General features: G+C 44.7%; 1 protein-coding gene across 1 annotated transcript; it reads left to right on the forward strand.

The window, feature by feature from the left end:
* The first annotated feature begins 30 nt into the window (after positions 1-30).
* CDNF (cerebral dopamine neurotrophic factor) lies at positions 31-27,160 on the forward strand. The gene is made up of 4 exons (XM_030565016.1): positions 31-169; positions 20,087-20,214; positions 22,406-22,547; positions 25,904-27,160. Exons 1-4 carry the CDS (start codon positions 46-48, stop codon positions 26,080-26,082), a joined length of 573 nt encoding a protein of 190 aa, XP_030420876.1. The 5' UTR covers positions 31-45; the 3' UTR covers positions 26,083-27,160.
* Positions 27,161-27,487: the final 327 nt, after the last annotated feature.

Here is a 27,487-nt window from a genome sequence, read left to right on the forward strand (position 1 = left end):
GAAGGGGTGGAGTCGTGTCTCGTGCTAGGCAGCGCCGCCAGCACCATGCAGCGGCAGCCCGCGCGCGCTGTGTGCAGGGCCTGTGCAGGTCTGGCCCTGGGCCTCCTGTGCACAGGTCCCTGGCTCGCTGCCGCCCTTGCCCCGTGGGGACAGGAAGCTCAGTGCGAAGGTGAGCGGCACAGGGGGACCGGGGGCCGCTTGCCTTACTGCATCGTTTGCTGCTGCCCTGGGCATCGCCCCCGTGCTATAAATAGCTGCATCCCCATGGCTGTTCTCCTCTGCGTGGCTGCGCAGACGCTGAAGGCGTTTTAATAACAATGTAACAGTCACCGTCCGTGGGGGAGGGGAGTGAGCCCCCCCGCCCCGAACTGTTTAATCCTCAATGGAAAGCGCAACCCCATGCATGGCTTAGATCCCTGCCTCTTCAAAGTGCTTTGCAAAAATTGATTCCTCCCAGCTCCCCTGGTGCAGATCTACCTCAACTGGTTTGAATCTGAGCAGTCAGGCGAGTGTTAAAGAGGTTATGGGGTGGGCTACGCTGCCTGGCTCCTCCTCATTTGATTTTTGGAAGTGCTTAGACAAACAGCCCATGAAAGTAAAGTGGGAGCTACGTGTGCTCGCTCAGCAACTTTGGAAATCAGATCAGAATCATAGAATCATAGAATATCAGGGTTGGAAGGGACCTCAGGAGGTCATCTAGTCCAACCTGCTGCTCAAAGCAGGACCAATTCCCAACTAAATCATCCCAGCCAGGACTTTGTCAAGCCTAACCTTAAAAACCTCTAAGGAAGGAGATTCCACCTCCTTCCTAGGTAACCCATTCCAGTGCTTCACTACTCTCTGAGTGAAAAAGTTTTTCCTAATATCTAACCTAAACCTCCCCCACTGCAACTTGAGACCATTATTCCTTGTTCTGTCATCGAGTACCACTGAGAACAGTCTAGATCCATCCTCTTTGGAACCCCCTTTCAGGTAGTTGAAAGCAGCTATCAAATCCCCCTAATTCTTCTCTTCCGCAGACTAAACAATCCCAGTTCCCTCAGCCTCGCCTCATGGCATGTGCTCCAGCCCCCTAATCATTTTTGTTGCCCTCCGATGGACTCTTTCCAATTTTTCCACATCCTTCTTGTAGTGTGGGGCCCAAAACTGGACACAGTACTCCAGATGAGGCCTTACCAATGTCAAATAGAGGGGAATGATCACATCCCTCGATCTGCTTGCAGTGCCCCTACTTTTACAGCCCAAAATGCTGTTAGCCTTCTTGGCAACAAGGGCACGCTGTTGACTCATATCCAGCTTCTCATCCACTGTAACCCCTAGGTCCTTTTCTGCAGAACTGCTGCCTAGCCACTTGGTCTCTAGTCTGTAACAGCGAATGGGATTCTTCCGTCCTAAGTGCAGGACTCTGCACTTGTCCTTGATGAACCTCATCAGGTTTCTTTTGGCCCAGTCCTCTAATTTGTCTAGGTCCCTCTGTATCGTATCTCTATCCTCCAGCGTATCTACTACTCCTCCCAGTTTAGTGTCCTCTGCAAACTTGCTGAGACTGCAGTCCACACTATCCTCCAGATCATTAATGAAGATATTGAACAAAACCGGCCCCAGGACCGACCCGTGGGGCACTCCGCTTGAAACCAGCTGCCAACTAGAAATAGAGCCATTGATCACTGCCCGCTGAGCCCAACAATCTAGCCAGCCTTCTATCCATCTTATAGTCCAATCATCCAACCCATACTTCTTTAGCTTGCTGGCAAGAATACTGTGGGAGACCGTATCAAAAGCTTTGCTAAAGTCAAGGAATAACACATCCACTGCTTTCCCCTCATCCACAGACCCAGTTATCTCCTCATAGAAGGCAATTAGATTAGTCAGGCATGACTTGCCCTTGGTGAATCCATGCTGACTGTTCCTGATCACTTTCCTCTCCTCTAAGTGCTTCAGAATTGATTCCTTGAGGACCTGCTCCATGATTTTTCCAGGGGCTGAGGTGAGGCTGACTGGCCTGTAGTTCCCTGGATCTTCCTTCCTCCCTTTTTTGAAGATGGGCACTATATTAGCCTTTTTCCAGTCATCCAGGACCTCCCTGTTCGCCATGAGTTTTCAAAGATAATGGCCAATGGCTCTGCAATCACATCCGCCAACTCTTTTAGCACCCTTGGATGCAGCGCATCCGGTCCCATGGAATTGTGCTCATCCAGTTTTTCTAAATAGTCCCGAACCACTTCTTTCTCCACAGAGGGCTGGTCACGTCCTCCCCATGCTGTGCTGCCCAGTGCAGCAGTCTGGGAGCTGACCTTGTTTGTGAAGACAGGCAAAAAAATCATTGAGTACATTAGCTTTTTCCACATCCTCTGTCACTAGGTTGCCTCCCTCATTCAGTAAGGGGCCCACACTTTCCTTGACTTTCTTCTTGTTGCTAACATACTTGAAGAAACCCTTCTTGTTACTCTTAACATCTCTTGCTAGCTGCAACTCCAAGTGTGATTTGTCCTTCCTGATTTCACTCCTGCATGGCTGAGCAATATTTTTATACTCCTCCTGGTCATTTGTCCAACCTTCCACTTCTTGTAAGCTGCTTTTTTGCTTTTAAGATCAGCAAAGATTTCACTGTTAAGCCAAGCTGGTCACCTGCCATATTTACTATTCTTCCTACACATCGGGATGGTTTTTTCCTGCATCCTTAATAAGGATTCCTTAAAATACAGTCAGCTCTCCTGGACTCCTTTCCCCCTCATGTTATTTTCCCAGAGGATCCTGCCCATCAGCTCCCTGAGGGAGTCAAAGTCTGCTTTTCTGAAGTCCAGGGTCTGACAGACGGGAGTCTTACACAAAGGTCCCTTGTCTTCGCTCCTGTTGCTCTAGAGCAGTGATTATTGAATGCTGCTTGCATAATTATACTTCAGTGTCACTGACAAATGGTAGTGACTGTGATCCCAGGAGAGCCAGCTGAAGTCACTCAGCTAGGGTGAACTGCAAAGAATGGGGCAGGCAATCCCTAATACTGGTGGATATTCCAATACTTAGATTTACCAAGCCAGCACAAAACAGCTTCTGTTAGACCTCACTGGTTACTCAGAAATCAACAACACAGTTCCCTTAAAATAACCCAGCCTCAGACATCCACCTGGACACTCAAGTTGGGTATGATGATTTCTGAAAATCTTATGTCATCATATAAAAAAGTTTCTACCAATCCCAAATGATTGGACACATTACCTCCCAGACAATTCTTATGAACTAAAATTTATCAAAAAAGAAAGGAGAAAGAGAGTATGGTTAAAAGATCAATATACATACAGACATGAGTTCAGTTCTTGAGGTTCAGATTCATAGCAGAGATGTTGAGCTTTGTAGTTGCAAGGAGTTATTTTAGAATTTAGTCCATAGATTATAGTCCAATATCATATTCAGGGTGTTCCAGTTTAACTGGGATCTCAGTCTTGCAACTCAAACTTCCCATGAGGAAGCTTAAGCAGATCGGAGATGACAGGATCAGGACCCAAGGATCTTTTATACAATTTCAGGCCTCCTTTGATTGTTTGTAGTCCCTTGGCTTACAATAGGCAATCAAGGCAACTTTGAAGTAGGTCCATCACCGGTACTTAGCTACATAAATTAACATAAGGCAATTGCCTGTTTTTCCACCATTTGCAGGCTATACATTTCAAAGACAGATGAATACAACAATATCCCATGTTTACAGTTCATTTAAATGCTAAAATGTTCTTTTGATCTCTGAATTAACAGAATACAGCATAGAAAGGGACTGTTTGATTACACTGTTGACCTCTACCAATATATATGTAAATACACAAAAACAAACATTATCTCCCCATATGTTTTTAAGGGTTGAATTTGAGTCATTCATCCTGCAGGACGCTTAACCCTTTCTGGTCATGCATCACAGGTAGAAATTGAGATTGGAATTCAGTTGTCAAAATTAAGGCTGCAGTTTCATCGAGCCAGGCCTCCATTTATTAGAGGCCTTTTTTGTAAGCACTGGTTGCTCTGGCCTGTTACACTTTGCCATTGATGGAGAAATAGAATAAAGAAAACAAAATACTGGCCACCTTTTAGGAATCTCTGCTTGGATCCAAGTGGTTCTGTCTGTTACACCAGGTTGTGTATCTGCTTGATTTAATGGGATCAGTGTGAAAGGCTGTAGAAAATGTTACAAATATTATTTATAATGAACCTCATAAATATGCTAACCACTGTGCAAATATACAAGACATGCTCTCTGCTTCTCAGAACTCAATCTTATGGTCAAACAACAGGTGAAGGGTAGGGCAGAGGGATAAAACCTGCAGTGAAAGTTTTCTTCATGCCTCCTCCCTCGCCATTATGTTAGTTAATGGCTTGTAGAGGGGAGTCTTAAGGAGGGGTTGACAAAGAGCATTTTGAGCATAAAGAGGTAGTGTGAGAAAAGAGGACAAGGGGGTCAAGACTGGTATGTGCACAAGGTGTCAAAAGTTGGAATTGGGGTGCAATTGGGACTGTCATTGACAGTTGTAAAAATAACCCCCCCACCCAGTTAAATGAGACTCTTTGTGAAACGATGGCAAAAATTCTACTCAAGTCACACCATTTTGCCATCATGTCTCTCCTTGCTTGTAGCTTATGAAACTGTGGCTCATCTCTGCCACAGATGTATAGTAATATGTGCTAAGTAAAATGTGTAAATAAAATGTTCTAACCTACCATCTGTGGTGGTGTGAATTTTCTTTAAAAGCTGTTACCGCTCACTGTTCAGCCCCTTGTTTCCTGCAAGTCCTGTATTCTAAATGAACACACAATCAGTCCATAAACAGTAGATGAATGTTGATATGATGCACACAAAAGCTTTCTCCAGCAGCTTTTCTTCTTGCGGCAAGATGGACATGGTGACACGCCAGTACTGTTAAGCAACAAAAAACAAACATAGGTCCCCAGAGCCTATGTGTGTGTGTAATGTTTTAGAACACGCTTGATTTAAATGGAACGTGTCAGCTAAAAATTTTAGGCCCTTTTGAATCTTTTTTAAACAAAATCCAAATTGTAAAATGAATAAACATGTTTTATGCTCTAAACACTTTAAAAACCTCAAATACTGTGAGCCCCAAATGCAGCATTGTATTAGTACATGAGAATTGAGGCCCCGATCCTGCAAACCATTCCCATGCAAAGGCCCAAGCCAGTGTGGTTCCACAGAAGCCTAGGGGTTTGGCCCATGTGGAGCAGGTTTCAGGATCAAGATCTTAAGTGTTACACTGCAGTGTGATAATAGCATGGTGCTAGTGCATGCCAACCAGAAAGTGAAATTAAGCAATCTAATTTCACAATCCAAACTGACTAAAAAGCTGCAACTACCATAACTAGTGAAAAGTAAATGGAATTTTAAGAATTCTTTTGTCTTTAACCATTTGAGATGGTAACAGTAGCATAGGCAAAAAGTTCTTTTAAACATTTTACTTTCAACAAGAAAGTGGCGCACCATTACTATAATCTCTGGGCTTCTCTAGTAGAGCTCAGTGACAGACTTCTCAGTGCTGCCATTCCATTGGCAAGTTAGTACTTCAGAAGGTGCCTGGGCAGCTCTGTAGCTGCCCTGATCCTGGGACTTACCTGGCACATGGGGCAGCTACCAAGTAGTTACATTTAAATAAGGAAAGTGGAAGAGATGCCCAGCTTGCAATAGCAATGTATTGTAAGTGTATTAAAGGCTTAATGGTGTTGACCTTCTCCTGCCTGGGGGAGGAGGGATGGTCAGGAGTGCATTGGATTGGGACTCAGAAGATCTGGGTTAAATTCCTGGCTCTGCTACAGAATTCCTACATGCCCATGACAAGTCACTCGCTGGGTATGTCTGCACTGCAACTGGAGGTGTGATTGCAGCACGCGTAGGCAGACCCAAGCTAGCTAGATCCAAGCTATCTCAAGTGACTATAGCAGAGGAACTGTGGGGCAGCATGTGCAGCGGCTGTTCAAGAATGTACCAGGGGTCCTGGGTGGGTGGGGCTAGGCCATGCTGCCATGGCTTCACTGCTGTTGTTACTCAAGTTGGCTTGGATACCAAGCAGTGAAGCTGCAGCAGTGTGGACTAGTCACCAGGGTCCCAGGTAGGCTCATACACCTTGTGCTGCAGTGGCTTCACTGCTCTTGTTATTCAATCAAAGCAGGCTCAGGTATGTCTACCCCTGCTGCAATCATGCCTCCCCAGTGCAGCATAGTCAGACCCTAAGATTCAGTTTCCCCTCTGTAAAATGGACACAGTACTACTTCCCTCTGTCATAGGGTTCTGTGAACTAAAATTCATAAATACTTGGAAGATAGGGTGACCAGATGTCCCAATTTTATAAGGACAGTCTTCATATTTGGGGCTTTTTCTATATAGGTGCCTGTTACCCCGCCACCTCGTGTCTCGATTTTTCATCCTTGCTATCTGGTCACTCTGTTGGAAGATGTTCAGATACTATAACGAACGAGTCATGTGTGTCTCTGAACAGAGAGGTTCAATTTCCTTTAAGTCTAGAGAGCTCTCACACTGAATCAGGGCCGCTCGGGGGGGGAGGGGGCAAGTGGGGCAATTTGCCCTGGGCTCTGCAGGGGCCCCCAAGAGAACGGGTGAGGCCCTGGCCCGCCTCCGTCCCTCTCCTGGAGCCTTAGTGCATCCAGGAGCGTCCCTGAACAGCGCTGCAGCGTGGCTCTGGCAGGGCCTGAGCTCCACCCCGCTCAGAGCTGCGTGGTAAGGGGACGGGGCTGCGAACTCCAGGCTGAGCAGAGGGAACTCAGGCCTCACTGGAGCTCTCAGCCCCGCCCCCTTACCACGCAGCTCTGAGTGGGGCAAAGCTCAGGAGCCCCACTGGAGCCCCGCTGCAGCTGTTCAGGGATGCTCCTGGATGCGGTGCGCTGAGGCTCAGGGTGAGGGGGCAGCCGGGGGTAAGAGGCTGGGGCCGGGGGGGCGGGGTTGGAAAAGGGGCAGGGAGTCCCAGGGACAGTCATGGCACAGGGAGGGGGCAGAGGTTGGAGGGGCAGTCAGGGGACAGGGAATGGGGGGGTGGATTGTGGGCGTTCTGGGGTCTGTCAGGACTCAGCGGGAGGAGTGGATAGGGGTCGGGGCAGTCAAGGAACAGGGAGCAGGGGTGGGGTCCGCAGGGGGTGGTGGAGGGTCTCTGGGGGATGGTGAGGGGACAAGGAGCAGGATGGGTCGGGGATTCTGAGGGGGGAAGGCAGTTGGGGGGCAGGAAGTGGGTGGGGGTCGGATAGGGGGCAGGGCCAGGCTGTTTGGGAGGCACAGCCTTCCCTACCCTAAAGCTCATTCAGCAGTTTGAGGCTTGCAGAAGAGCCAAGCTGTTAGCTTTTCCATTAGGGCTACCATCACTTTCACTTCTCAAATGCTAAATTATAGTCTATATTTAATTTCAGTGCCATAGGGAGATTCAGGTCAGGGGAGGGTAGCTTCATTTAAAATTAGCCACTGGGGAAGGGATCACATGAGAAGAGCAATATCTTACAACACCTACCTCCTTCCCAACCCTGCCAAGGGAGAACCTCCCCATCCTCGCATTCGTTGAGGCTTCAGAGGGGTTAATTCAGTGGTTCTCAGTCTTTTGTCCTGGTGACCCTTTTCACCTCTGAGTGTGACACCCCTGCCCCTTATAAATTGAAAACACTTTTAAATATATTTAACACTATTATAAATGCTGGAGACAAAGCGGGGTTTGAGGTGGAGGCTGACAGCTTGCAACCCCCAGTAATAACCTTGTGATCCCCTAAGGGGTCCCGACCCCCAGTTTGAGAACCCCTGGGTTAATTTAATTTTAGCACCCTGTGACCATTCACATGCATGTGCTATTTTGAGCATGTCAGTTTTCACAACTGTCATAAACAGATAAGAAAAGTTAATAGCACAGAAGTACTTTATATCTCTTTGACTATAAAGGGTTAACTAGTTCAGTGAGCCTGGCTATCACCTGACCAGAGGACCAATCAGGAGACAGGATACTTTCAAATCTTGAGGGAGGGAAGTTTGTGTGTGCTGTTAGATTTTGGTTGTTGTTCACTCTGGGGGCTCAGAGGGAGCAGATGTGCAACCAGGTTTCTCTCCAATCTCCCTGATACATGTTTTTATATGTCCAGAATAGTAAGTACTAGGTAGCTAAAGTGAGTTAGGCTTATGGTTGTTTTTCTTTATTTGCAAATGTGTATTTGGCTGGAAGGAGTTCAAATTGGTATTTTGCTGAAAAGATTTTAATTTGTACTTGTATACTTAGGCTGGGAGGGTGTTCCCAGTGTCTATAGCTGAAAGACCCTGTAACATATTCCATCTTGAATTTACAAGATCATTTTTACTGTTTTTCTTTCTTTAATTAAAAGCTTTTCTTGTTTAAGAACTTAATTGTTTGTTTTTTTATTCTGGTGAGACCCCAGGGGACTGGGTCTGGAGTCTCCAGGGAATTGGTGGGGAGAAAGGAGGGAAGGGGGAGAGAGGCTAAATTCTCTCTGTGTTAGGATTACTGTCTCTCTCAGGGAGAATCTGGGAGGGGAAGAGAGAAGGAGGGGGGAAGGTGCATTTTCTTCTCTGTTTCAGGATTCAAGGGGTTTGAATCACAGTGATCTTCCAGGGTAACCCAGGGAGGGGAAGCCTGGGAGAGGCAACGGTGAAGGAAAGGGTTTACTTCCCTTGTGTTAAGATCCAGAGGGTCTGGGTCTTGGGGGTTATGGGGGGACCAGAGCGTACCAGGCACTGGAATTCCTGGTTGGTAGCAGCGCTACAGGTTCTAAGCTGGTAATTAGCTTAGAGGAATTTATGCTGGTACCCCATCTTTTGGACGCTAAGGTTCAGAGTGGGGAATTGTACCATGACAACAACATAGGCTCATCCCAGATTCTGGAACAAGCTCATATGCTCAGTTCTTGAAGTATGTACATAAGCTATACTAAAGACAAACCCACAGTAACCATCTCCAGTTTGTGAGGGACCCCATGGAGCCAGTCTCTAGGAAACAAATAAATGCATGGAGGTTAAGTCTATTAATGGCTATTAGCCAGGATGGGTAATGAATGGTGTCCCTAGCCTCTGTTTGTCAGAGGGTGGAGATGGATGGCAGGAGAGAGATCACTTGATCGTTATCTGTTAGGTTCACTCCCTGTGGGGCAGTTGGCATTGGCCATTGTCAGTAGACAGGATACTGGGCTGGATGAACCTTTGGTTTGACCCAGTATGGCTGTTCTTATGTTCTAACCTAAATGAACCCAAAGTTATGGAGACAGATATGAGTCAAGGAAGCCAGCAGAGTATCAGAAACCTGGAAAAATCTCTGACTGGATGGGCTCAGGCATTTGGTCACAAGCTGAGGTGGTTCAAAAGTTTTGGATTTTTTTTAAGCAGAATTTTTTTATTGTTTCTTTAAACAACCAAAAACAGCAAGCAGCAAATATTTGGCCACACACTACTGAAACCCCAAACCATATTCAGGATTTGGCAGACTAATTTCAGGTTTTCAATTAAAAAAACAACAACAAATTTTGAAGGAAAGCAGACACTGTCCATGATTCTGCTTTTTAAAAACTCCTAGTTTTCTATCCAAAAAAAAGTTTTGATGGAAAATATTTGTCCAATCCTTTTAATGAGCTTTAGTACCTCTTAGCACTAGCTGATTCTGAGAACCAGTGATACCTTGTAAAGAAGTTTTCTCAAAACTGGGTTTGTGCCGAGATGCGGAAGGTTTATTTTTCCCAGGGCTGCCCATGGGGAGAGCAAGTGGGGCAATTTGCCTAGGCTCCGCAGGGGCCCCCATGAGAATATAATATTGCAATTTTTTTTATGGAAGGGGCCCCCAAAATTGCTTTGCCCCGGGCCCCCTGAATCCTCTGGGTGGCCCTGCACTGAAATTCAAGGAGATAGAGTTTTAGCCAAGAATTCTGCTGAAATCTGTTAGTTCAGCCCCTCAGATGGCAAACTATCAGCACCTGCCTTCAGTATAAACTACTGATGGCAGGCACTGAGCAAAGCAAACATTTCCCAGTCTGCAGCTTGCAGACCTATTTCCTTCTCAGTAGCTAGGCCTGTGGGGGAGATCACACAAGTCACCACAGGCCTGCATAATCTCCAGTCCCCCTCCCAGGAGTGGGAGGCAACTCATGGCATGATTCTTCTCATCTGGCACATTGGCGCTCCACAAATTCAAAGGTCAGACCTGCCAGCGAGATGCACTGTTAGCACATTCTGAGCCCCTCTACAGTAGGAATCCAAGCTACTATGCACTGAAAGCCCAGGGTCAGCCTGAAACGCTGAGATTCAAAGAGCTCTCCCTCAGATTTTAGCAGGCTGGCCTGTACCTGCAGTAAAATCACAGTGATAAAAACAAGCAGAAACATCTGGTAGATATTTAGCTAGGAAACAAAAACATGTATGCAGTGCCCAGCATCAGTGGTATATTGGTAAAAAAAGCAGGCAAACTAATCTAACCTAACCTCCATATTCCTCAAATGAGAGGCAGGTAACCTGAATTTACCCTTGACTGTACTACTGCCAAGCATGCTGCTGGTGCTCAGTAAATAATATATGTTCTAAAATGTCCCTAGGGGGTAAAAGAATCTCTTTTAATTATCTTTTGCATGTGCTGTCTTAATTCCTGGAAAATTAAGCTTGTAGGAGGCTGTGGGTGACAGCTGTATCATCATGGTCTGTGCTCTTGTCAGATCGCAGGAGGTAAGCGAGGCAAACTGAGTCAATACTTAGGAAACCCCCAGGGAAAATCCAGATGCTGCAGGAAATGATGTTGGTGAACCAGTAGATGGCACTTTCCCCTCTGAAAAGAGAACAAGGAATCCTTGTGGCACCTTAGAAACTAACAAATTTATTTGGGCATAAGCTTTCTTGGGCTAAAGCCCACTTCATCGGATGCATGCAGTGGAAAATACAGTAGGAAGATAGATATATAGATATAGAGGTATACAGAGGACTTGAAAAAATGGGTGTTGCCATACTAACTATAACAAGAGTAAAGTCAACTGTTGAAAATGGGCCATCCTGATTATCACTACAAAAGTTTTTTTTCTCCTGCTGATAATAGCCCACCTTAACTGATTACTCTCATTATAGTTAGTATGGCAACATCTATTTTTTCATGTCCTCAGTGTATATATATCTCCCTACTGTATTTTCCACTGCATGCATCCGATGAAGTGGGTTTTAGCCCACAAAAGCTTATGCTCAAATAAATTTGTTAATCTCTAAGGTGCCACAAGTACTCCTGTTCTTTTTGCTGATACAGACTAACACGGCTACCATTCTGAAACCTTTCCCCTCTGAATTTGTACAGAACCAAATTCCTCACTATGGTATTAGGAGCATTGTGCTACTGGAGGTGCTGGCTTTTTAAAGAGATGTAAAACTGAGGTTCTAATCACTTGTGATCATGAAAGTTCTCATGGAAGTTTTTATAAAATTAGGGCTATTAATCTCCGCCCACCCCCGGCAAAATTCCATACAGCGTAGCTACATCCTGCCCAGGTCAGAATACTTTCTTCAGTTTCAGATAGACACAGGGGTACTCTTCATTTCCTGTCGTAAATGGTTATGTAGTGAATCTGTTAAACTGCTGCTCCCCAAAGGAGGATAGATTTCAGTGGAGTGATAATTCTCAGAGCACTTTGGATGAAAAATGTGATATAGTTGTAAGGTACAATAACAATATTACATAGAGCTTTTCATCAATAGATCTCAAAGCGCGTTACAAAAGAAGTCATTATCATTATCCCCATTTCAGAGTTGAAATAACTGGGACATGGGAAAGTGACTATTAAATACTTTATAAAACCTGCCATTAGTGAATTAGATGCCTTAAATGTTTTGGTTAATTAATGATAACTTGAATAGGATTTTTTTATGAGCGGAGTGTCCAATGATACTAGATCATCAATCTTGCACAACAGCAATTAAAAAAAAAAGTATTCATGCAAAGCTTTACAAGCAAAATCTCTTGAAGGGATGTGTTATTTCCTGTAGGTGGCATGAACATATCATACAATTACCACCCGATAAGTCTTTTGCAGCTTGGAGACTGTTTGGCAGATTGGTGATTTTGCAGTAAAGTTTTAAGCATTGGCAAAGCTTGGTGCCAAAAGGTGTATTAACCAACATCACTGGGCTTTTTGTTAGGTTTTTACATAACAAACACCTATAAAATTCCCTTTGCTGTTGTCCAAGAGTTGAGTTGCTTTTCTTCTTTTTCCTTGAAAGGACATTGATAGCCTGGTAAGTGGTAACCGCACCTCCTTTATAATACACTGAGTAACAAGTTTTAGTCACCGAGGCCAGGTCCACACTACAGAGTTAAATCGATTTAAACAGCGTTAAATAGATTTAACGCTGTACCCGTCCACACTACAAGGCACTTAAAATCGATTTTAAGGGGTCTTAAAATCGATTTCTGTACTCCAGCTAAACGAAAGGAGTAACCCTAAAATCGATATTACTAAATCGATTTAGGGTTAGTGTGGACGGAAATCGAAGTTATTGGTCCCATTCTTTTACTGAGCTACCCAGAGTGCACCGCTCCGGAAATCGATGGTAGCCTGGGACCATGGACGCACGCCACCGAAGTAATGTGCCCTAGTGTGGACGCGTAAAATCGATTTTATAAAATCTGTTTTATAAAATCGATTTTATTAATTTCGATTTTACTCTGTAGTGTGGACGTGGCTTGAGATGGAAAAATTCTGTTGTCTGACAGCCTGAGACAACCAAAATCCAGACCTGCAACAAGAGTTTTTAAATTACTGTCCCCTAGACAAAGCTGCTTTCCTGCACCAAACAATCCTGGGATAATTGACCAGTGAGTCCAACTGATTTTGTTTGCTTGTAAACAGCACTGAACTAAATAAAATAATCAATTACTTGCTAAATCCCTTCTCTTGCTCCATTCAGTCAGCAGCTTCCTGCCTAATTCTTCACTTTGGAAAGAGCGCACATGGCTGACTACACAAGGCCACCAAGTTATCTTCCATATTTCCATACTTTATAGCTAGACTTGAGACCTTTGAATAAGTTACCATTTTAAAAAAAATAACGTTTGTAGCGAATCATCATATTCATGCCCACATTGGATTATCCTCAGGGGCAGATACCAGGATGTTGCAAATAAAATTACATCTGCACTTCACACTAATAAAACAAAAGAACAAATAAGCAGCATGTTCCCTAGATTACCCTACTGGAAACTTCAATAGACTCCATTAAAATCATTCAAGTAGTCACTGGCAGATTCTGCTGGCCTCTGGTAGTTCTTACTGGAGGATCAACTGCCCCAGGAACTAAAAGACTGATTGCTCTGTTCCAAACCTATACCCCAACTCAGCAAAGCATTTAAGCATACACTGAACTTTAAGCAAGTGCTTTACTGAATACGGGTGCTTTGCTGAACTGGATGCCTAGTTAACAACTGGAACTAGTAGGAATCTACTGAACATTTTCAACTGGAATTTTCTCCAGGGTAGTAACTGGCGATGCCAGTACTTATTCTGCAAGTTCAAATATTTGTAACTGATGAAATGAGGGGGAAAATCGGCCCCTTTAAATTCATGTTCAGTTTACGTTGTCTGCATGCAGTATTAAAATCTGGATTTAGGTACCCAGCAGCAGATGCCAAGGTTTGAAAAAGTTGGCCTTTCACCTCTCTAGGCCCCAGTTTCCCCACCTATTAAATGGTGCTAATAACATGTCAAAGCAGAGTTGTCAGGCTTAATTAATTAATGTTTATGAAGCATTTTGAGATCCTTGGCTGGAAGGAACTGTATAAATGCAAAAGTATTGTGTTAATGACATAGCTCCAAGATGGGTCATGGGAAATTGTAACAGGGAACACTCCTTGAGTGCCTCTTGTTGCTGCATGCAGTACTGAAGGCCTTCTTCTGTGACTGGAGCCCCCTGTATGTTGCTGACCTTTCTTGGTGGGTCTTCAGTTGCTTGGCTCTCTGGTCAGGTCACACAGTCAAAAAGAATCCCCTTCTGGGATAGCAAAAAACCCAACAAACTGTCTGCCCTTGCCAGGGTCTTCAGTTGCAGCTCTAGGGCTTTTAAATTTAGTCATTTGCTTGGGCTTCTAAACAGGTCTTGTCTTCTTCTCAGATCTTAGGTCACTTCGCCAGTGGCTGGTTATGGATATCTTTATCCAGATTCAGCAGGGTTTCTGTACTGTTTTGCCCACAGCTTTTAGTATCTGGCTTAGTAACACCTCTTTTGTTCTTTCTGTACTCACACTGTTGCATGGATGCCATTCAGTATGTTAGGATCATTTTTAATCTTCCTTTTTCCTCCTGGGGAGAGCTCTTTTTAGCTGGGTCTGGCTGTGGTCTTGCCTTGCAGCCTTTTTGTGTTCCTGTATCATCTGAGCTAGGTGAGGAGGCAGCTCTTAATTTCAACTGTTTGAGGTCTCGCGTGGCTCAAGCTATCATTCAGGGTGCAACCACTACAACTCTTTTCAAGTGTAACCCCCACACCTCCTGGGTGTGGTGTTCTGTCCCCTCTAGTGGCACCGAGACCACTTAGAGATTAATGAGACTGCTACAGCCTTAACTAAGGGTACGTCCAGACTACCCACTGGATTGGAGGGTAGCGATCGATCTATCGGGGATCGATATATCGCATGTCATCTAGACGCAATATATCGATCCCCGAACGCGCTCCTGTTGACTCCAGAACTCCACCAGGGCAAGCGGCGGAAGCAGAGTTGACAGGGGAGCCGTGGCCATCAATCCCACTCTGTGAGGACGGGAAGTAAGTCGAAATAAGATACTTTGACTTCAGCTACGCTATTCCTGTAGCTGAAGTTGCGTATCTTACATCGACACCCCCACCAGTGTAGACCAGGCCTAAGAGCCATGTGGCTTTTAGCTCATGCATTAAGCTCCAGAGGTCCCAGGTTCAGTCCTGCCAACGACGACTGGGGTCTGTCAACGTTACATACGGATGACTCCTTCAGGCTCTCCAGTTCCTCAACTTTATCCATGCTGGACCTGAGGCAAGCTGGACCTTAAGCAAGTTCTGGAGCTTAGTCTGCTCCTCTGCCGCATCAAACACTTGTTTCCTGTGATGGGGTCTGGTTACCCCGCACAAGCCCAGAGAGGGTTAAGCCCATGTTATTGACAGTGGAAGTCCCGCCTCCCAGGCAAGACTGGGCATGCTCCAAGTGCTCTAGTAGTATAAAGAGAGGGAGCCCAGCTCATTCTGGATAGGAGGTTGCAGGGAAAGTGCCTGTGGAGGGCCAGCCACAGCCCCTGACTTCACTAGGAATTGAAGCCATCCACAGCCTGCCTGCACCCTGATGACTGGAGGAACCCTTGGAGATGACTGGCCCTGCTGAACACAGAGAACCTGACATCTCATGGTAAATCACAACACAGAAACTGGTAGGAAGTGACCCAGGGAGGGTGATGGAGTGGTACCTCCCCCTGGGGAAACTCAGTGTATTTTGGTAGGACCCCCCTGCTGAGTCAGTGGCAAGCTGTTAGGGCCCTGGGTTGGGGCCTGGTGGAGTTGGGTGGGCCTGGGACCCCCTACTGAAGCTGCCATACCCTATAAGGGGTGCCCCAATGCTATAGACTCTGGCTGCTAGGCCATGCTGCCCTATGCAAAAGGACTGCTTTATGGACTCTGGCTGCTAGGCCATGCTACCCTGCACTGAAGGGCTGCTTTATAGACTGACCGATGGGCCATGCAGCCCTGACCCTAGGGATGTGTGGACCATCACATTCCCCAATCTCTTTTTCAATTCTGGCCAAATCCTGTTCCCAATGTATAGCTTGAGCTCACATCCTGTCTCTTGAGGAGTACTTCTCTTTGAGTTCTTGCAAGTCCTCAACCCTTTAGGCCTGTAGGATATTGAGTTGAGCCATGACTTCCTCTATGACCCTGTCTTCTATTTTTCTCCATTCCAGTAGGGGTTGGGTTTGTTGAGTAGCTGTAAAGGCTACGGCCATCACAGCAGCCTCTATAGTTGACACAATCTCCGTATTAGTGGCTGTTGATACTAAATCTGTCACTTGGTGGTGAATCCACACACTTGTACCATTCTCCTAGGTGCTTGAATCCTTACCCCATTCACCTGTGGGAATATAAGCTTTCTGGTCAGCACTCACTATGCTTGTGTGCTTATCACACTTCTCTGCCCTCTTCGGGACCATCAACCTCAGTCCTCTATTTTCCTCCATTTGTCCCAGGAGGAGGTGGTTGGCTTGGCTTTTGAGGTCATCCTGCTGTCTTGTGACCATCTTCTTGCTCTGTTGCTGTAGCTCCCATCTGAGCACTGCATTTCAGTCTTGCAAACTCATTGGCTGGGTCTCCAACACCTGAATCTGGGTCTGGAGTTTTTGCAGAGTTGGCTCATGTTCTTTATGCTGGCTCTGTAGCTGGCCCTGCATCTCAAAGACATTCTGCATAGCTGTCTGTAGAGTCTATTGTAATTTCAGGTTCCAAAATTGCTGAGATTTCCGCTCATCTGTCCTCTTCTGGATCACCTCAGTCTCACTCTCGCTGTCACTATGAAGAGCTTCCTTCTACATGAGTAGCTATCAGAAACTCTCTTGCTTCCCCTTTCACTCTTTAGTGAGCGTGACTAGCTCTTCTTGGAGCTAGGAGATCTCAGCCTGCTCTGTTACCTGCAGATTTTTCAGTTGCTCCTTTAGCAGCATCTTTTCCTTTTTCTCACTCTCCCATTTTAAGCTCCTTCTGTTTCAGCTCAGTCATCTGCTGCTCCAGGGCAAGCGCAAGCCTCTCTATCTCCTGAACTTCAGCTACTGCCTTTCCACATTTCTTGTAGTGAGAGGTGCAGTTCTTCTCCAGAGCTAACAGATGTTCCACCTCCTACCTGTTTTCTAGGTGGGCAACTGCCTTCTCAAGGCCTCTGTTCAGTTTGGCTTCTTCACACATCTGCTCTTTGAAGTGGTCTTTCTCTGCCTCCACCTGGGTCTAGAGACTCCATGTCCAGCACTGCTCTTCTTGTAAGAACTCTTATGCTTTCTGTGCACAGATCCCCAGGTCTCTCACAGTGTCCATAGATGTGAGAACTGCTCTCCCCCTGGCTCAGCCTTCCTGGGCCACCATTCATACTGGAGGCCGGGGGCAGGCTACTTGTTACTTATCCCCACCTGTTGAAAATGTTTTATTTGCCAAATAGAAGTGTCTTAACTTCATTGGCCAGCACAGAATAAAACTTGCTTTGCCCTTTCCAGATCTGCTTCTACCTGCTTTGTTCATGCTGTGCAGTCATCTCCTCCAACAGAACCTGGGAATGTGTCTGTAATTCTTGGATTTGTGCTTCCTGCACTTTTAGCCAACTAGCCAATTGTGGACAAAAATCCTTCATCTGGGCCTGTAGTTTCTGAAATTGTTTGCCAGCACCAACCCTGCGCTCAGCAATTCCCTGGTTCTCTAGAACCCTGGTATCACTTTCCATCTGAGTGTCTTCATCCCTACAACTCTGCTGTCCTTGAGGTCAGTTGGCCAGATCCTTGTGTGGAGCCCCTTCCATCTCCTGCGTCTGACCTGGCTTTCGTAACAAAGTAGGCAGTGTCTCCAAGTTCTTACCCACTGGGGCTAAATGTGGAGTCAGGGTTCCCCCCATAAGCAATGGAGAGTTGGAAGCCTCAGGCCAACTTCTCCCACTTAGGTTGATACCTCAGAGTCTGTTTTATTGACTCCCAGTATGCACCTCTTCTGGTGGACTCTAAGCTTCCCATAGTTACAGTCCCTCTGTCCAAACTGCCACATTTTGGCAGGATAAGATCTTTCTATGTGGCCCAGAGGGCCCCTACAGCCTTACATTTTCGCAAACTTGATCCCTACAGTTATTTGTACTCTGTAGTCTGGGTCCCACTACCTTTGGGAACAGCATCTTTAATAGTTGGAACCTGCCCAGTTCTCTACCTACTCTGGAGAATAGAGTGCTTCACAGTCCCTGTTCCTACAAGGGGACACACAGCTTACATGCCCCTCTTGCCTGGAGAGAGTGTACACAATTGGACAAGCCCCATGCCTCCTCCCTTTTTAGCATCTACAGCAACTGTCTCATCAGCATTGCTGGATCACACACGCACACGCTAGTCTTCCTGCAACTGTTGCTGGCCCTCCGTATGCATATTCAGGATATCAGACATCTCACACTTGAGATAGGCCTAAGCATTGCTCTTCAATATCCATGCCTGATGGGAGGGGGACTCACACTCCACTTCTGGTTCCAAGCTGGAACAGGGGGCACTCACTTCTTGAGCACCTTCTGCTGGTGTGTGTGTGGTACTGCAGGCCTTTTCATGTTCCTGGCACCCCCTGCAGCTGTCGCCCTTGCTTGGTGGGTCTTCAGCAGCTCAGCCCTCCAGCTGGATCACACAGTCAAAAAGGAACCTCTTCCAGGGTAACAAACAGTCCAACAAACTCTCTATCAGCTCTCGCCAGGTCTTCAGCACCAGCTCTGGGGCCTTTGAATTCAGCCCTTCACTCAGGCTTTTAAATAAGCCTTGGCCCTTTCTCAAGGATTAAGTCACTTTGCCAGTGGCTGGTGGGGGGAACCCAGGCCTGCCCACCCACTTAGGGTGACCAGACAGCAAATGTGAAAAATCAGGATTGGGGTAGGGGGTAATAGGAACCTATATAAGAAAAAGACTCCAAAATCTGGACTGCCCTATAAAATCGGACATCTGGTCACCCTACACCCACTACTCTAGTCCCAACCTAAGCACCCTATAAATAGCAGCTACATATTGATTCCTTTGACTGGTTGCTGCTACTTCCCTGGGGCCTCTTCCCACCCACCCGTCTATCTTTACCCCTAACCTCAGAGGTGGAGTTCTCAGGGCTTCTTTCTCCCAGATTAAGGAAATGCAGTCAGTTGCACTCCTGTGGCCAGACAGGAGACCCTTTAATCCTCACCCTTCTAGTCCCAGCCAGGCAGTGAGCTACTAAGGCCCTGCAGCTCCTTTTATCTGATCCTACTGGGCTCTGACTGCTTCCATACTATATCTCTAGGCAGGCCTAGAGGACCCACCTTTTCTGCTCATTTCCTGGGGCAGGGTGTAGTAGGATCATAGGGCCTTGTACATTCAGTCACAGAGATACTATCGTTGTCAAAGAGCCTCATAAATTAGAATATACATGAAAAACACCTTAATGCTCTGCACAATCAGTGTGGTGGACCTTGCATGGACCTTCAACACCAGAGTGAACTTTAATCTTGTATGATCTTGTTCTCACTAGGAACTGTAATCACATTTAAACTAGCTTCTTTACCAGTTGAATCACCTGACACAATGCTGACTGGTCCATAAACATGGACAAGGCAGGGATGATCTAGGTTTACTTGGTCCTGCCTCAGCATCGGGGTAGACTTGATGACCTCTTGAAATCCTTTCCCATGAGTGACCCTTCCTTGACTAAGGTTTTTGTCCAGCGGTTAGAGTGCTAGCTGGGAGGCCCAGGTTCAAATGCCTGTTCTGTCATATAGATTTCCTGTCTGACCTTACACAAGTCATTTAGTTTTTCTATGCCTCAGTTCCCCATCCATAAAATGGGGATAACAGCACTTACAGAGCTCAGAAATGTTGGGAGAATAAATGCATTAAAGACTGAGGCAATCAGATACTATGGTAATGGGGGCCAGATGCATATTTAAAATGGACAGAACATAAAATTTCCTTGTCTTCCCTGGCCAGTCATGGGCAGTATCGTCTCACTTAAACTGATTTTTTTTTTTAAATGGTGATTAAACACAATTAAATTTTCTAGTTGAGATTAGCTTAATCAAACCAAGACCAAAATGCTGATGTATTCTGATCTCCTGTTATAATAAAAGACTTAAGGCCAGGAGAGACATCTGGAGCTGACAGGACAAATTCTATTCCTACATATAAAGCTGTTGGCAATACTGGGAGCTAAAATGCTGAAATAAATCTTTGGTTTGTTTGTTTTTTTTAATTCTTCATTTGTTAAAATCTGTAATTTTCTGTTTTTATGAAGTGCTAATGGATCCCTGTTCTTATCCAACCTATTAAAATTCCTTAAGCTTTGCTAGATCCTACTGGGTGGCTTATATATTTTGTTTTCTTATTACAGTCTGTAAAGGATTTTTGGACAGATTTTACAACTCATTAAAAGAAAAACATTCTGACTTCACCATGGCCACCATAGAGAAAGAACTGGTTGACAGCTGCACGGATACAAAAGGAAAAGAACACCGCTTGGTACTAGTCTCTTTTTTCTTTAAGTTCATGATACTTTGAAAAAACCCCACTGATTAGATGGTTCTTTGATTAAAATATTGGTTCATCTGCACTGTTATTTAGTATTGAGCTGTAGGGCACTGGTTCAAATCCAGCTACATCAACAATGGCTGAAAATTATTACCAACTGCTAGCTTACATAAAATAAGTTTGAAGGCTTCCATTTAATTTCAGGTGTATAAGGGCCCACATTAAGACCCTGATCCAACCCTCTTTGAAATTAATGGGAATCTTTCCTTTAATTCATTGGGCATTGGATGGGACCCCAAATGCTCCACCTCAGTTGGCACTAATTAGCACCCTTTTCAACAGTTTAGCTAAGAGGGCAAGGCAAGGAACTGAGATGCCCTTTCATTCCTAGAAGTGATCCCTCCAGATCAAAGCAGGTAGGATGATGTGGAAGAGCTTTGCCTTGCTGCCATCCATGATGTACCTGTTCTGTGAATAAACAGATTTGTTTCCTGGGTTCAGGGGTAGCACTAATCACAGGCCTACATCCTACAGCTGGATGGTGACAACATATTTTTCAAGCCTATGGTAGGTGCACAGCCTTGAGTAAGTAGAAGAGCTGTCATTGTGCAAGGATGTGGGCTGACGCTGCGGACACCAAAGGCCGTTAGGCCACCGTCCATTTTGAAAGTGGAGGCCTCTGGCCTGCAGAAGAGACTGGGGCTGGCTGAAGCCTACTGCACTATCTAACTACTGTTACCTTAGTTGTTAATGCCAAGTTCTCCTGCCATGCCTTAATGCTGAGTCCTTCACAATTCAGAGGCTTTTCAGCTGTTTCCCAGTGTTCACTGGGGAGAAAAAATACCCTTCATTCTTCTTTCTGCTCTGTTAAGCTGCCAAGAGACAAGGAGTAGGAGAGGAATCACAGAGCCCCATAGCGAAGAGCTTCTGGGCAGGGCACAATGCTGCAGTGCTAGTCAGCACCTCACCAGCCTGGCTTTAGGCTAGTGACAGTGACAGTTCTGATGACCTATGTGATGTCTTTAGCTTTGTTATGCATGGGTGGTCTGTATTCTACCAATTTAAATCTTGAAAGACTGTTGTTTGCAAAGGCTGGCAGCCATTTTGTTTTCAGTTCTTTGAAAACTGTTAAATCTCACACACACACACTGACTGCATGGTCACACAGTGATGTCGCTATGTCCTCTCTTGTTTTGTTAGCTTCCTAGAGCCTGGTGTTGTTGTTGTTGTTGTTGTTTGTATTACTGTAGCTCCTACACTGCATGGGAGCATGTCATGGACCAGGACCCCACTGTGCTAGGTACCATACAAACCCAGAGCAAAAAGACTGTCCCTGCCCCAACGAGTCTACGGTCTACATATAAGACAAGAGACAACAGGTGGATACAGACAGACAGATGGGGGAACACAAGGAGGCAACAAAACAGTCTTAGCCAACGTGATGGGCAGTGACCTCAGCACACCAACTGCCTAACCATTCTCATGCTGAATAGTACCCCATACGCCAAGTAGTTCCATTTTCCTCCGTGAGATTATTCAACATGAGTAAGGGTGGCAAAATCTGACCCCTAATACAAAACAAAGATCCTTCTGATTGAAAGTATTAATTTGCTCTCTGCCTACTGAAAGATGTAACAAAAATAGGCTATTGTTTTCCATCAAAGGCACCCCATTCTAGAAGGTGTTATGTTGAGACGGAAATGTCCCCTTGGTTTCAAATTATGATTTATTGAGTTAAGAGTGATATATTTCATGTCCTGGAGACAGAATTTTGTATTTTCAGTGGCTTATTAATAATACTTTGTACAAAATAGTAATCAGAGTAAGAGGAATCTGTTATTTGCACAATAACAGCTTCCGAGCTGCTTCATATAAGGTGTATCTAACACAAACACACATTGTTTTCTGTGAGCTGTGCCAGACCTGCAATATCCCAACATTCCACCAAGCATAACAAAGCATTCATTTAACACACCACCACAGGGAAGGTCCTCTGTCAAAAGAGGAAGTGGTAGGAGTCTGAGTTTTAGGGTACAATCCTTCAGGGTGCTAAGCATCCTCAAATCCCATCAACTTCAATGGGAGTTGGAGGTATAAAGTACTAAATGTGAACCCCTCAGCAGTTGGCAGGAGCCACTCCTCATTTTGTCTTAGTGCTGATGATGTGTCCTGCTTGTTTCAGTGCTATTACATTGGGGCAACAAGCGATGCAGCCACGAAGATCATCAGTGAGGTCAGCCGCCCAATGAGCGCTCATGTGCCTGTGTCGAAGATATGTGAGAAACTGAAGAAGAATGACCTTCAGATCTGTGAGCTCAAATATGATAGGGCCAGAGTCTGGAGCAAACTGGTGGGCCTAGAGATCTAGTTGCATTCTGTACCTAGTTATCCCCATGTATCCCCATTGGCTCCTGCCTGCATGCCACATCTCTATTCATTGTCAACTGAGATGTAGAAAGAAAAATAAATAGGTTTCTACTCTTTTTGCTTCTAAAAAATTAGGCCAGAAATGCCCTCCCCCAATTAGAAATATCAGGAGCACTAAGTCTTGTCTTCACTATTTTTGCTGGAGAACTCTTTGGCTGGCTTAGGTATGTGGTGGGCACTCTCTCAGCCCTTACATGAAGGGGCGGTTGTGTTGAACTCTCTAAAGAGAGAGCTTTTTTTGCATGTGTTTTTTTTAAGTTGCTGTTAACAAAAAATGAATCATTTTAAACATGGTGAATTAAAAAACCTCTCTTCTCTCTCTTCAGTTGGGCTGCAGATCCTTCGTGTAACTGATGTTGAATGCCTACTACTTTCTACTTGTCCATGTAGTTTTCTGTGATAAAACTGAATGTATAATGCAAAAAAACAAGCAAGGAAAAAATCCTTATAATTTATGTGTACTAAAAACCTTTTCAGGCCTGTATGCACCAGGAAGACACAGAAACAAAGCACAACCCCTTTGTTTCTTTCCTTTGCAAGTCACCTTCAATTTGAAGAGCTGGCAGGGTGCTGACCCCATGCCTTTTATCCTTCATTTGTGTTTTAATGTCTCTAAGCAGAGGCAAAGGCATCCTGTTGTCTAGCTAGCAGAACCACTCACATGGCACTCTTGAGTATATTTGCAAGCAATTTTTATGCAGGAATTGGAACGGATGCTAGTCAGGGCTTGAGAAGCTTAGGAAGTGAGCTCTGCTAAGCCAGTTCCACAAGGAATTAGTCTGCCCACACAAGCCATTTAAAATAAAGTCTCTACTACTGGACGCCAAGCCACAGAGAGGTGGTGAGGAATGGCCAAGGAAATTACTAACTCATGAAAATGCACCTTCTTCCATTCTCTGTACCCAATTCAGCCAGTATTTCCATCCTGCCGTTAGGACACTGAAGTGTCCTGTTCCCGCTCCCCACCCCCGAGAGTTACTCTTACCCAACGTCCACTGTACCAATATGTTGATAAAGCTCAGAGTCCTTAGGGCATGATGCAAAGCCCCCTGCAAGCAGCATGAGTCCTGCTGTTGGCATCAGTGAGCAGTGTTGTCCAGCTTTGCCAATTCCAGCTGGGAAGGTTTCTACTCAGAATGAGGGCTACTGTTGAGAAGCTAGCCATTTAACAGGCCCAATTCTTTCCCCTGTGCAGTTGTGGGAGCTGTTTCATAGCCTCCAAAGGCACAATTTCTTTTTATTAAGAAGTTGAAAATGGTTGAAAATTCTAAAAGAGTAAAATGATCAATTTTTTTTAAAGGGTTTTGATTTTATTTTTAAAAGAACATATCATGACTCCTCCTCCTCCTCCTCGGAGAGCTACAAACTGCTCAACAGCGGTCTCTCTCCAGATATAAGTGAAATACTGTGCTGTTCAACATACTCATAAATGATCTGGAAAAGGGGGTAAACAGCGAGATGGCAAAATTTGCAGACAATATAAAGTTACTCAAGATAAAACTGACTGCAAAGAGTTACAAAGGGATCTCACTAAGCTGGGTGATTGGACAACAAAATGGCAGATGAAGTTCAATGCTGATAAATGCATAATGCACATTTGGAAAACCATCCTAACTATACATACAAAGTGAGGGGGGTCTAAATTAACCGTTGCCATTCAAGAAAGATCTTGGAGTCATAATGGATAGTTCTCTGAAAACATCTGCTCAATGTGCAGTGATAGTCAAAAAAGCTAACAGAATGTTAGGAACCGTTAGGAAAGGGATAGATAATACTGCTACCATCGCATGCAGTTCAGGTCCCCAATCTTAAAAAAACAAACAAACCAGAACTGGAAGAGGTACAGCTAAGGGCAACAAAAGTGATTATTTGTATGGAATAGCTTCCATGTGAGATGAGATGAAAAAACAGACTGGGACTGTTCAGCTTGGAAAAGAGATGAGTAAGAGGGGATATGATAGAAGTCTATGCTATCATGAATGGTGTGGAGAAAGTGAATAGGGAAGTGTTATTTACCCCTTCACAAAACCCACAAACCACCCAATAAAATTAATAGGCAGCTGGTTTAAAACAAACAAAGGTAAGTACTTCTTTACCCGATGCACAGTCAACCTGTGGAACTCGTTGCCAGGGGATGTTGTCTAGGCCAAAACTATAACTGGGTTAAAAGAATGAGAAATTCATGGGGGATAGGTCCATCAATGGCTATTGAACAAGATGGTCAAGGACGCAACTCCAACTCTGAGTGTCCCTAAGCCTCTGATTGCCAGAAGCTGGGACTGGATAACAGGGGATAGATCACTTGATAATTGCCCTCTTCTGGTCATTCCCCCCTAAAGCATCTGGCACTGATCACTGTCAGACAGGATACCGGGGTAGATGGACCATAGGAATGGCTATGATGGGACACATCAATGTTTTTACTTGCCTTAAAAACAAAGATAGGAGTTACATCACTATGTGTAGCAAGGGTCCTGCTGGATATATGTGTCAGGTGAATAAGGCAGAAAAATGGTTGCCAAATTTCCTTATATGAGTCCATGTCTTGTTACATGAGGGCCATATGGCTCTGTGTTGTAGCTCCTTCAAAGATCTAATCACCATCCTTTTTATATAAACCTCATTTTGAGCCACAGAAGGTAGGATATTCAGTAGATAGAGGAAGATTTGTCCTTTTTATCAGATTTGGTCAAAAAACAATTTCAAATTTTGCAAAAATCATTGAAAAATGTTATTTAAATTTTGAAAAAAAAAACCATTGCAAAAAAATTGAACTATCTGTAACTGGTTGAAAAGAAAATTGATGGATTTTTGTTGAAAACTCCAATTTTCAATAGTTACAACCATGTACTTCTTATACAAATGGCCACTTTGAGGAGAAAAGTTGGGTCTGATCCTGTTTTCACACTGGTGTAAATCAGGAGTAACGCCATTAAAGTCAATGGGGTTTCCACTTTTATATATGTCTTAATGAGATCAGAATCAGATTTGATAGGCCAGATCCTCTGCTGGTATAAATCAGTGTAATTCTATTGTTTTTCACGTGAGCTATGCAGATATACAATAGATGAGGATCTGGCCCGTTATGTTTAACTTTTTGTCCCTCACTAAACTATCACCTGAGTTATAAGAGATACTTTTAGAACATTTGTAGGAACTAGAATTTTTTTCTTTGGCAGCATAGAAGAGTTGAGGACAAATATGAACTCTCCTGTGGTCTTTAAAGCATGTCTCACATTCTTTGTTTTTGCAGAAAGGAAACTGGACTTAAACTCGGCGGATCTCTCCAAGATGAGAGTGGCTGAGCTGAGGAAGATCCTGGATAGCTGGGGAGAAGTGTGCAGAGCATGCATAGAGAAAACAGACTTTGTGAACTTGATTAAGGAGCTGGCACCTAAGTATACGCTTACAAACCCCAAATCAGACCTTTGATACTTGTGCCAGCCTAGTGCTTGCTATGGTAGGTCATCTCTCTGTGCACAAAGAATGACTGACAATGGAATAGCTGGGCTAAAAAACTTATTTGGTTACAACTGACAAGTGCCAAAAAACGGAGTTATTATTAATAATTGCTTATCTAGCACCACAGAAGGGCATAGTACTTTACAGACAAGACAAAGTCACTGCACCAAAGAACATAATATATAAGAATCAAATCGTATTTGTATTGCCATAGCAAATAGAGTCTTCAGCCCCACAGTGCTAGCATTGTACACACACATAACAAAAAAATGACCCCTGCCCCAGAGATCTTTTACTTTAAAGTAGAAGAGACCAAACCCCACCCCCCTAAACAAACCCCAAACAGACCTTTAGCTAAACCGGTGTAATGTGTGTAGACAATCTTAGGGCTTATACGGTTTTCACCATATTGGTTTAAAAACCATTAAATATTATTAACAAAATACTATTATTTTCCATGACATAATATATACAGTTATAAGCAATTTGATAATAGTATAACTGCATCCACAGTAGAGGGTTGCATCAGTTCAACTACATTGGTTTCTAAACCAATCTGTTTAAGTCAATACACAAACTGTGTGGAGACCAGCCCTTGTGTCTATTCAAACCTGGCTTATATTGATATAGTTTGTAATGAGAAGGTACAACTTGTACATTCATGCACACCTTTCAACTGCTGCAGTGAATGAGGCAGGGGCCTTACAACCAGCATTGTGTAGTGAATGAGGCTGTTATCTCATCCACTGTCCATCTTGTGCATTTCCAATCCTAGGTCGACACCTTGATATATTCAGGGAAGAGCAATATTTTTATTTAAGGAGTTTGGAAACAGAGAAATTAGAGGCGGAAAAGACTATTTGATTATTTAGTATATTCCTCCTTCTAGCTGAGGTATTCCAGGGGGTCCATAGGCCCTGCTGATTAACTTTTCCTACTTCCTCCCTCAACTCCTCCGCCTCCCTCCCAGTGCATCCTGCATGCCACAGAACAGCTGTCCCTCGGCATGAAGGAGGTGCTGGGAGGGAGGAGAAGGAGTGGAGACAAGGCACGCTCAGGGTGTGTGTGGAAAGAGGTGGGGCAGAGGTGGAGCGGGGGCAGGAAGAGGTGGGGCCTTGGAGGAAGGGCTGGAGTCGGGCCTGGGGCTGAGTTGAGGGAAAGGGCTGAGGGTCCAGGAAAAATTGTAAATCAAAACGGGAGTTCTCGGGTTGCTCTAGTTTGAGAACCGCTGTTCTAGAACATTTTAGAAACTTGCAAACAAACCAACCTACCTTTTTGGTTCATTAAAACTAATTCATTCCTTCTCAGATATTGACCCTCTTCGAGTATTTGCAGCTGGCTAGCATATCCAATTTATTTGCTGCTTGTCCACAAC

This window comes from Gopherus evgoodei, chromosome 1 (genome assembly GCF_007399415.2).
Source record: "Gopherus evgoodei ecotype Sinaloan lineage chromosome 1, rGopEvg1_v1.p, whole genome shotgun sequence".
NCBI classification, from domain to species: Eukaryota; Metazoa; Chordata; order Testudines; family Testudinidae; genus Gopherus; species Gopherus evgoodei.